General features: G+C 37.3%; 2 protein-coding genes across 2 annotated transcripts; both read right to left on the reverse strand.

Annotated features, from left to right (window-relative positions):
* Nucleotides 1-5,210: 5,210 nt before the first annotated feature.
* On the reverse strand, nt 5,211-7,666 carry LOC144534020 (ependymin-2-like). The gene is made up of 6 exons (XM_078275639.1): nt 7,531-7,666; nt 7,314-7,348; nt 6,695-6,829; nt 6,406-6,598; nt 6,185-6,272; nt 5,211-5,697 (listed from the first exon to the last, which is right to left on the reverse strand). Exons 1-6 carry the CDS (start codon nt 7,595-7,597, stop codon nt 5,574-5,576), a joined length of 642 nt encoding a protein of 213 aa, XP_078131765.1. The 5' UTR covers nt 7,598-7,666; the 3' UTR covers nt 5,211-5,573.
* A 284-nt stretch (nt 7,667-7,950) lies between these two features.
* On the reverse strand, nt 7,951-11,372 carry LOC144534019 (ependymin-2-like). The gene is made up of 6 exons (XM_078275638.1): nt 11,236-11,372; nt 10,985-11,019; nt 10,730-10,864; nt 9,561-9,747; nt 9,381-9,468; nt 7,951-8,421 (listed from the first exon to the last, which is right to left on the reverse strand). The coding sequence occupies exons 1-6, from the start codon at nt 11,300-11,302 to the stop codon at nt 8,283-8,285; spliced, it is 651 nt and encodes a 216-aa protein (XP_078131764.1). The 5' UTR covers nt 11,303-11,372; the 3' UTR covers nt 7,951-8,282.
* Nucleotides 11,373-11,430: the final 58 nt, after the last annotated feature.

Consider the following 11,430-nt stretch of genomic DNA (forward strand, 5'->3'; position numbering starts at 1 on the left):
ATGTCAAAAAAGGACATAGTATAGTGTGTCGAAAATAGGGATTAAAAACCATAGTATAGTATGTCAAAAAAGGACATAGTATAGTATGTTGAAAAAAAGGGATAAAAAGCCATAGTATATCATGTTGAAAAAAAGTCAACAAAAAGGACATAGTATACTATGTCAAAAAAAGGGATAAAAAAGCCATAGTATAGCATGTCGAAATAGGAGATAGTATAGTATGTCGGAAAAAGCCATAGTATAGTATGTCGAAAGTAAAAAAGTACCATAGTATAGTATGTCGAAAAAGGACATAGTATAGTATGTCGAAAGTAAAAAAGTACCATAGTATAGTATGTCAAAAAAGGACATGGTATGGTATGTCGAAAAAAGTGATGAAAAACCCATAGTATAGCATGTCGAAAAAAGTCAACAAAAAGTCATGGTATAGTATGTTCAAAAAGTCAACAAAAAGTCATGGTATAGTATGTTCAAAAAGTCAACAAAAAGTCATGGTATAGTATGTTCAAAAAGTCATGGTATAGTATGTCAAAATAAAGTCATAGTATAGCATGTCGAAAAAAAGTCAACAAAAAGACAGTATAGTATGCGGAAAAAAGACATTGTATAGTATGTAGAAAAAAGTGATGAAAAAGTAATAGTATACTATGTCGAAAAAAGTAATTAAAAACGCCATAGTATAGCATGTCAAAAAACGAAAAAAGTGATGTATGTCAAAAAAGGACATAGTATAGTGTGTTGAAAATAGGGATTAAAAACCATAGTATAGTATGTCGAAAAAAGTGGTAAAAAAAACATAGTATAGTATGTCGAATAAAGGGATAAAAAAGCAATAATATATCAAGTGTATGCATTGAGACTACCTTTCCCTTTATCTATATGAATTATTTATTCCTGGAAATTATGTCTCCAAAGCCATAGTATAGTATGTCGAAAAAAGTGATGAAAAAGGACATAGTATAGTATGTCGAAAAAAGTGATGAAAAAGGACATAGTATAGCATGTCAAAAAAAAGGGATAAAAAAGCAATAACATATCGAGTGTATGCATTGAGACTACCTTTCCCTTTATCTATATGAATTATTTATTCCTGGAAATTATGTCCCCAAATTTATTACACCCATAAGATTTGAACACCTGACATTGCCTTTTCCAATCATTCTCTAATCTCCCTACACTATCAGACCTGACACTTGTCTATATGTGTGTCTAAAAGAGGGATAAAAAAGTCATAGTATAGTATGTTGAATAAAGTAATTAAAAACGCCATAGTATAGCATGTTGAAAAAAATTCATAGTATAGTCATGTCGAAAAAAGGGATAAAAAAGTCATAGTATAGTATGTTGAATAAAGTAATTAAAAACGCCATAGTATAGCATGTCAAAAAACGCCACAGTAAAGTATGTCGAAAAAAGCCATAGTATAGTATGTCGAAAGTAAAAAAGTACCATAGTATAGTATGTCAAAAAAGGACATAGTATAGCATGTCGAAAAAAGCCATTATATAGTATGTCAAACAAAGGGTTAAAAAAGCCATAGTATACTATGTTGATAAAAAATTTAAAATAAGACATAGTATAGTATGTCGAAAAAAGTGGTATAAAAAAAAACCATAGTATAGCATGTCGAAAAAAGTGATGTATGTCAAAAAGACATAGTATAGTATGTCGAAAATAGGGATTAAAAACCATAGTATAGTATGTCATAAAAAGGGATAAAAAAGACATAGTATAGTATGTCGAAAAGGGACATAGTATAGTATGTCAAAAAAAGGGATACAAAAGCAATAATATATCAAGTTTATGCATTGAGACTACCTTTCCCTTTATCTATATGAATTATTTATTCCTGGAAATTATGTCTCCAAATGTATTACACCCATAAGATTAGAGAACACAACCTTTCCTTTTCCAATCATTCTCTGATCTCCCTGCACTATCAGACCTGATACTTATCTAACTGGTCGTAATAAAGGAGAAAAAGTCATGCATGGTATGTCGAAAAGTGATGTATGTCAAAAAGGACATAGTATAGTATGTCGAAAATAGGGATTAAAAACCATAGTATAGTATGTCAAAAAAAGGGATAAAAAAGTCATAGTATAGTATGTCGGAAAAAGCCATAGTATAGTATGTCGAAAGTAAAAAAGTACCATAGTATAGTATGTCGAAAAAAGGGATAAAAAAGCAATAATATATCAAGTTTATGCATTGAGATTTTCATTTATTTCAATTATGTCTCCAAATGTATTACACCCATAAGATTAGAGAACACAACCTTTCCTTTTCCAATCATTCTCTGATCTCCCTGCACTATCAGACCTGATACTTATCTAACTGGTCGAATCAGACCTGATAGTGATATACATAGTGATATGTGTGTCAAAAAAAGGGATAAAAAAGTCATAGTATAGTATGTCGAAAAAGGACATAGTATACTATGTCGGAAAAAGTGATAAAACGCCATAGTATAGCATGTCGAAATAGGAGATAGTGTATGTCGGAAAAAGCCATAGTATAGTATGTCGAAAGTAAAAAAGTACCATAGTATAGTATGTCGAAAAAAGGGATAAAAAAGCAATAATATATCAAGTTTATGCATTGAGACTACCTTTCCCTTTATCTATATGAATTATTTATTCCTGGAAATTATGTCTCCAAATGTATTACACCCATAAGATTAGAGAACACAACCTTTCCTTTTCCAATCATTCTCTGATCTCCCTGCACTATCAGACCTGAATTGTGCTGAAAAAAAGTGCTAAAAAAGCCATGATATAGTATGTAGAAAAAAGGGATAAAAAAACCCATAATATAGTATGTCAAAAAGGTCAATGACCATGTCCTGACCTGACACATAAGTTTATGCTTTAGGCATATTTGTCTTTTCCACATTGTATACTGGACCTCAAAACTAATTTTTTTCCGACATACTATACTATGACTTTTTATGACTTTTTTTCGACATGCTATACTATGACTTTTTACAACTTTTCTTGACATACTATACTATGACTTTTTTTTAATTCTTTCGACATACTATATTTTAAATCGCAGGTAAACTGAGTTCTTCAAATACCAGTGAGGGAATTAAAGGGCAACACCGCCCTCTTATGTTTAAATTAGTGTATTGCCTTTAAAAACCTTGTTGCGGAATTGTGGGAAACAAGAGAGACACTGGCCTACTGTACAAGAACAAGGGGGAAGTAAAGAGTTAAACATAATGAAATATGTATAGACCAGGGCTGCACTTGGTGTGTACTTATGTAATATTTTACAGCCTAAAGATATTCACAAACATTTTCACCAGTTGTTCTCTCTTCAAATGTTATTTAAATCAGATTAGGATAAAGCCAAAAGCCCTAGCACATCTAATTTATTTCATAATTTCAATCCCATATGTGCACAATACAAGTTTTACTATTGTGCAGTTATGAAAAGACCCATGCATTGACTATATACATTGTTGTACAATATGCTACGATAAAATCTTTCAGAAATGTCTCATCCAAATAGCCGACACATGACATATTTGTATTAACATGGTGTGGCAATAGGCCTAATTTCATCTCTGGGCTCATTAATGACATTTTTGTGACTCATGACGTGTTTGTTTCTTGTTATTGCGTGACTTGTGTTAATGTGATCTAGAGTAGAGTGTGCTGTCTGACCTCAAGGTAAAGCAGTACAAATATTCTAAATATAACCTGTACAAGCCAGCTTCAAAATATCCAAACTATCCCTTTAACAATAACAGGCAAAACATGTTGGATGTTGTCCCTTATACTTGGATTTCTACTAGAGATTTAAATGTCCATCACAATACAACTTTTATTCAATAGAAGCAGAGTGTATACACTTTGATTTGTGATCAAGTCTTACACATACATATCTTACTTATAATGTTGGTACATGCCAGTGAACAAAATCAGGAATCTTTCAGAAACGACAAGATCGCTAACACTCAATCTAATCCAGTCAGGTGTCTTTAAACACGTAAATAACTGAACATACGCAACACATTTGAATTTTAAACTTGCACTATAATGAGATTCTGTGCTTAAATGTCCCATGGCATGAAAATTTGACTTTATGAGGTTTTTTTTAACATTAATATGAGTTCCCCCAGCCTGCCTATGGTCCCCCAGTGGCTAGAAATGGTGACAGGTGTAAACCGAGCTCTGGGTATCCTGTTCTGCCTTTGAGAAAATGAAAGCTCAGATGGGCCGATCAGGAACCTTCCCTTTATGATGTCATAAAGAGCAAGGTTACCTCCCCTTTCTCTGCTTTGCCCGCCCAGAGAATTTGGCCCACCCATGAGAAAGAGAGAGACATCATGGCTTGCACCCCCCCCCCCCACCTTGCCCCCCCTCTCTCCTCCTCAATAGCATTTAAAGCTACAGACACAGAAATAGAACATACTAAGGAAAGCTCATTGTGGGACTGGCTCTAGTGGCTGTAATTCTGCACCAAGGCTGAATTTCGGGAAAGCGACTTCAGATACAGTATTAGGGGACCACTAAGGCCTATATAAAAGAGACTTCAGATACAGTATTAGGGGACCACTAAGGCCTATATAAAAGCATCCAAAAAGCAGCATGCCATAGGACCTTTAAATTACTTGGGCAGTCTATACTAAGCAGTCTACCAACATTTAAAGCCCCACCCCGCATCACAGAGGTGTGTCCTGTGAAAATGAGAAGAGTTCTTCTTTGATTCAATATTTGAAGTTGGCTAAATCATTTTCACCTCTCTGCTTGTTGCAAACTTCCACACAAACACAACCATGCTGACATACAGTGGGTATCAACAGCTGATTAACTTTTCATCAGGCGCCATCATCAGCGTTTCAACTTGCTCAATATGGTTTATAATCAAACACCTGCAAAACTAATGACATCCCCCATCGGCCTCAGTTACATTCATTTAGTGATAATTAGCACATGTTAGCATGGTAACTAAGGTGGTGAATGTGGTAACTAAGAGGGTGAACATAATAAACATACCAGCTGCACATCAACATGTTAGCGTGTGTAAGCATCTCTGTGCCAAGCCACAGAGCCAGTCTGACTGTGAACTATTAACACATTGTCAGAACACAAGTATTCTTTTATCATTACAATAACGTTACTAGTTATATGTGAATATAAAGAGAAAAGATCTCAATAAGCAGATATTATTTGGCAAAAAAAACCTCAAAAGCGGACACATTTGACATCCACCCTGTGATTGCTTTTTATTTAGAGTGTTGTGAAATTATATCGTACATGTCATTTCTCACTTCACCTGTATTTGTAAAACATTACACACGTACACACACACACACACACACACACACACACACACACACACACACACACACACACACACACACACACACACACACACCAAAAAACAGAGTAATAAAGCCACAAATGTAGATCATTAAAGTTGATTAAGATTAATTTCACCCATAGACAACTTGCTTACAAAATGCTACACCATTGACTGCCACTAAACAAACGCAGTGCAAGAGTCATATACTGTACAGTAGCCATCCTCACACTGCACTACATTTGTGAAAGTATTCTATTCTAAAACAAGCTGAAGAAGCTCTCTGGTTCCTCGTCGTCCTCTTCCTCCTGCTGGGCGCCCTTACATATGGGTGGAGGGATGAGCTCTTGAGGGTCCGCTAGGCCGATGACGTTGTTGAAGAAGCTGTAGGTGAAAAACAGGAAGAACACACGATGAAATCATCCAGACAAAAGCAATGGCTGCAATTTACTTCCTCCTGGAAAGCAATCATATCAACCTTCAACATAACTGCTGTACATATTGTCTGTGACAGTTTGCAATTGGCTGTTTGTCTACGTATGTGTATTGTTTACTCTATATGTCACCTTTTTGTTACACACTATCTTCACAATAAAAAATGAATAAGCAAAGACAAATAGCACTACAGGTAAGAGGAACAATGTATTATACTTTTGATTTAGGGGTGAACTGTCCCTTTAACTTATAACTCTGATCATGGCTCAGAAGGCATGTGGTCATTACTAATGTTATTAGTTCACACGTGTTTGACATGTCAAAATATATTTTCGGTAAGGTCGATAAAGTCTTTTTGGATTCCATTTTATATATCTATTTTGAACGAGCTTCTGGTGAGAAATCTTTCACTTTGTTATCATGTGCATGCACTGACCTGGTCACCACCCATCCGGTGCTGTTGCTGTGAAACACAGTGCTGACAGGGACACATCCAAACTCTGTGACAGTGCTCATGTACTTTGCTGCAAAAACAGAAGTGGATCACATGTGAGCTGAAGCAGCACAAGCAGACGAGCAGGTTCCGGGGCATTCAACACAATGACAGACAGTCATGCGCTACAGTATTTCTTGTATTCTAGCTTCCTCGTATTGTACCTGGTTCCTTCTTCATGTGTAGCTCTCCCAACCAAGTGTTGACCAGGACTCCTTGCCCCGGCCCAGAGGAGCTGCCTAACACCACCTGTGCCAGCAGGGTCGAGTTCTTTGGGATTCCCATCGGGTGGAAGTCTACACACAGTCTCTTCTTGCAACAAGTGTGGTTCTTGTAGTTGATCTTATACATGACATGCTGTAAGACAAAATGGCATTATATTTACGATATATATTTGTGTTGAACATGGCATCTCCTGATGTATATATCTTTGCTACAGTATGTTGTCATTACCTGTCTGTAGAGTAAAAGTACATCGTGGTGGAAGGTCTTATTGCCATAATGTCCAATCTCTCTGAGGCGGATGCGCTCTCCCAGTGCGTCATAGCTGTACTTGGCAAAGGCCATCATCTTGTTACGTGGGGAGGACTTGGAAGATGAGAAAAAATTGTCTTCTTATTACAGCGAGCAATGCTGTGGCTATGACCTCGTTAGTTTATACTGTTTTAGATAATAGTAGTATGGTGAGCCAAATCTTTTTAAGGGGAGACACTGCAGGTGAATAGGGTAAAACATTTGTACTAACAGATGTCACCATGATACATGAAACTTCCCCGGTTGATTACTTACATTAGGACAATACTTTTTGTATTACAAGTTTTCTGAAATTTGGATGTTTATATAGGCAAATTAGGCCTTTTCAAATGCTAACTTCAAGTCAATTTAGGAGAAATCTACAGGCACAAATAGACAAAGTGTAGTTAAATAAACATCTAAATGTGTATTTTTTTCCCCCCCAATAGTCTGAAAGAATACATGTCATGGAAGACAAATAGCCCAAAAACTTTTGCCTGTAGTGTCTCCCTAAAGTGTCTCCCAGTTTAAACAGCTGTGCAAGAAAGTAAAAACTTACCACAGAGAGGCGTCCCGTCAGCAGTGCTGGGGATCCTGTTAAAATCAAAACAGTGTTTATAAATTGAGCATTTAAATCCCAACTGTACTAAACTCGCAACGCAGTCATATTTCCCTATGAGTGGCGAAGCAAAAGCAGAACAGCACGGTCAGTATTTATTGATTTATCATTATTCAGTACAAAACTAGTTGAACAAATGAAGTCAGTGCGTACTTACTGCATGGTCGTGGTGTGTGAGCCAGGCAGCCCACTAACAGGCACACAAACAGGACCAGGGCTCTCATGCTGTCTGGTGTACTGTACGGTAGATATACGTTCCTCTGCACACAGATGCTGCATGCTGCTGCTTCAGAGCTCTCACTTCCTTATAAACAAGCTGGTGAAGGCTCCGAGTCTGCATCCACTGCCAGGTTTTTTTTCTTTCAGTCCTCAGCGTATACACCCATCCTGTCAGAATAAAACAGAAAACATTAGTACTAACAATAAAGGTGGCGTGTCACTGTGACTCAGCTTTTAATAAATGTTCCTGGTTTGAGATGTTGAGATGTCATGTGACCTCCTTTCTCTCTCACAGTCCTTGCTATCTCTTTTTTAGTCGTACATTTATACATGTTGCCATTTATTACACACAGAGACATTTGTTTAATTTTCTAATATATTTATTGATTAAAATTACACATGGTCACACATCAGCATATTGATAGAAAGAGGGAGTTTTTTGGACCCATTGTCACTATGAAAACATTCATGAATTCAGCTTTAAGTTGGGTAAAGACAGAAATAGTGTATGGAAAAAAACATATGGCAAATTCTGCAAAATTTGGTCTGAGATGCTCAACTCAAGATGCTTGGCAAAAGACGTTATTAGCAGGAGTAGGTGTGATGTATACCACCTAACAAAGCCGTGATTCAGTAGCTCCACTTGTTTAATGGTAAATCATTAGTTAAAGGAATGCTGTGCTGAAGGCCTCAATGCTGTTTGAGGAACACGCTGAAGAAGTCTACAGCAGGCTCCTCTTCGCTGTCAGCATTCAGCCCTGCATCCTGGCAGAAGTCTGGAGGGTTGAGCTTCCCGGGGTCCTCTATCCCAATGATGTTGTTGAAGAAGCTATTGGACAGAAAGAAGATGGCCTTTTGATGATGATCACATGGCCAGTCGCAAATATATTTTAGGTTTTTAAAAGTCAGTATCTAGCCTGTCACCACCACACTGTCCCTTCTTCCCTATAGAGCAGGGGTCTTCAACGCTTTGAGACCAATGACCCCTTAGCCGAAAGAGAGACGGAGCAGGGAACCCCTACTCCATATTGTATAGAATCTAGTGGCATATTAAACTGGGCCAGGGATGAAAATGGATAGAATAGAATAGGATAGAATGCCTTTTATTGTCATCATACACATGTACAATGAGATTAAAAGCAACTCCTTTTCCAGCGCCAACATAAACGTAGAAAAATAAATAGATAAACATGGAATAAAAAAAGGAGTGCAAAGGGGGGGGGGGGGGGGGGGTAAGGTGCACAGTTGAGACACTATATACATATGAAAAACATAAGTATGTTTTTTATATACAGGGTGATATGCTGTGTGGGTTATTGCACACTATTTGAATATAGCCCAATAGTGGTGATCATAAGTAATAATTTAGATATAAGACAGTGAGAGTAATGATATTGCACAGTATACAGATATTGCACAGTAATGGAATTGCACAGTATAGATAATATATATTAGATATTCATTATTTCTACATCATGTTTTGATGTTCAACATACATTTGGAAGTCACAGATAATCCTTAATCTTAATTGGATGTGTGGGTGGCTACCTTATCTATAATAGATCTATCATCAATTAAAATGACATGTTTTTGGTTTTCATGAATAGGCCGATTCATCTTTGTTAATAATATGTTGGAATTATGTTAATGTGCTGCATATTTTCAGACACAGAAGAAAAATAAACTTTTCCAAAAATGATCAAACAATAATTTGGCCCCCCTGCAGTAACTCTGAGGACCCCTTAGGGCCCCTGTTGCGATAGAGTGTTGACGTGAATGTGAACTAACCATGTCACCAACCATCCATACTCCTTCGTCTGGTAATCACTGCACACAGGGATGCAACCGAATTCAGTGACTGTGGTGACGTACTTTCCTGTAAGGTCAGAGAATAAAATGAGCGTGTTAATGCACTGGGTCGGATGAATGGACAGTTAAGGTGGTTGTAACCGTCCCATGCTCTCTAACCTGATTTGTCTGGCAGATCTCCAACCCAACTGTTGACCAGGAGTCCTTGTCCAGGTCCAGACGAGCTGCCCAGAACAGCCTGGCTTAGCAGTGAGGCATCTTTTGGGATTGCCATAGGCTGGAAGTCTGCTTTCAGAGGCTTTTTCTTGCATGTACGGTCAACGTCGTTGATCTCATACATGGTAGCCTGAGGTGTGGGATGAGTATGACTATTGATTATTTTGATACAGTATATTTGTAGTTTTATATATACAGTGCTAAGCATAAGTGAATACACCCATGCTAAAGTTGACTAAAAAGAGGAATAAAAAATCATCTTTTGGAAATTGATCTCAATGCCTTAATTAAAAAAATTGGAAAAATCCAACCTTTGAGAACACCAATTTTCTTTGTGAATGAATAATGTATCATAAATAAATGCATGTTCTTCCTTAAAATACAGGGGGCATAAGTAAATACACCCCTATGTTAAATTCCCATAGAGGCAGGCAGATGTTTATGTTTAAAGGCCAGTTATTTCATGGATCCAGGATACTATGATCCTGATGAAGTTCCCTTGGCCTTTGGAATTAAAATAGCCCCCCCACATCATCACATCCCCTTCACCATACCTAGAGATTGGCATGGTTAGCCTAATAGCTGGTTTGATTTGCATTGAGAGATGATTTTATGGAAAGTACTCCATGTCAATCTCTAGGTATGGTGAAGGGGATGTGATGATGTGGGGGGGCTATTTTAATTCCAAAAAATATTGTGAAGTCAAGGAACGTTAATGATTATGGTTTTGTTGATGTGATAACCAAAGGACCACTCATGTAAATCATTCTCAAAGTCCGCATAAAATGTTTACTCCCATAATAATGTAAGACTCGCTGTAACTTGACAAAGGGCAACTGTCATCGTTGCTCCATCGTGAATCTTACTTTTAAGTGCTGCGTTTCTGAGATGTTGTCTTTTCGTTTGGATCCCTTTTTAGTTGATTGAGAAATGAATGCTTATGAACAATAACATATTCAAAATCAGAATTTATACTATAATCTTTCGAAACAGGTCCCTGTGCTTCTACTTCGAATTCAAATTATTTTCCTGGTACTTTTGACCTCTGATCAGGAGCGACTGCACTGCAAAATAAATATTTGGGATGTTCATTATGTCATTGCTTTGGTCACCTCTTTGTAGAGCAGAAGAGCGTCATTGACGAATGACTTATTCTCATAAATGCCCAGCTCCATGATCCGGACCCGTTGTCCAATCGCATCGTACAGGTATTTGGCATAAGTCCACAGTTTTTCATTCTGTGTGGACTGGAGAAAGATCATGTTTGAGTTTACGTCTCCCTCTTTCACACAAGTGTGCGGAGTCATTATGCTCAGGTCCTGCTTTATGATGTTCATACAACACCCTCAGAAACAATAAACACTCACTATAGTGAGGGCTCCGCTCAGGAGAGGAGGACTTGCTGTGTTACGAAGAAAGACGTGTGAAATTAATACACTGCATTATTTAACAAAAGCACACATTTGACACATGCATAAATAAGCTTGATCGCCGTATAGTATAGCAATGGAAAGCATTGACAATACAAATTATTGAGAAAGCATAAAATGGCACTAGAAATAAGAGGAATCCATTCCAACAATCACAATTCCTTTTCTCTTTCTGTGATTTTACTTACAGCATGGGTGAGGCTTCTGAGTCAGGCAGCCTGCCATGAAGCACGGAAGAAATGCTAAGAATCTCATACTTTTGGATTCCACGCTCCCTGCTGTAAGGCAGCCACAAACACTTCCTTATATATACCAACACTGATAAGAACGCATTCAACTCGGGTATGACGTCATTCCCAGCTCCGGCTTAAATATGAGGCTCC

This window comes from Sander vitreus, chromosome 19 (assembly GCF_031162955.1).
Source record: "Sander vitreus isolate 19-12246 chromosome 19, sanVit1, whole genome shotgun sequence".
In the NCBI taxonomy this organism is placed as follows: domain Eukaryota; kingdom Metazoa; phylum Chordata; class Actinopteri; order Perciformes; family Percidae; genus Sander; species Sander vitreus.

Bases quoted from the DNA above. Each gene is read 5' to 3' on its own strand.
- LOC144534020 (XM_078275639.1), bottom strand. From the start codon at position 7,597: ATGAGAGCCCTGGTCCTGTTTGTGTGCCTGTTAGTGGGCTGCCTGGCT. The intron at 6,273-6,405 runs GTACAATACGAG...CTGTTTTTGCAG, and splicing joins ACACATGAAGAAGGAACCAG to CAAAGTACATGAGCACTGTC. The intron at 5,698-6,184 runs GTCAGTGCATGC...TTTCACCTACAG, and splicing joins ACCGGATGGGTGGTGACCAG to CTTCTTCAACAACGTCATCG.
- LOC144534019 (XM_078275638.1), bottom strand. From the start codon at position 11,302: ATGAGATTCTTAGCATTTCTTCCGTGCTTCATGGCAGGCTGCCTGACT. The intron at 9,748-10,729 runs GTGACCAAAGCA...CCCACACCTCAG, and splicing joins CTCTTCTGCTCTACAAAGAG to GCTACCATGTATGAGATCAA. The intron at 8,422-9,380 runs GTTAGTTCACAT...TCTGTCCAATAG, and splicing joins TATGGATGGTTGGTGACATG to CTTCTTCAACAACATCATTG.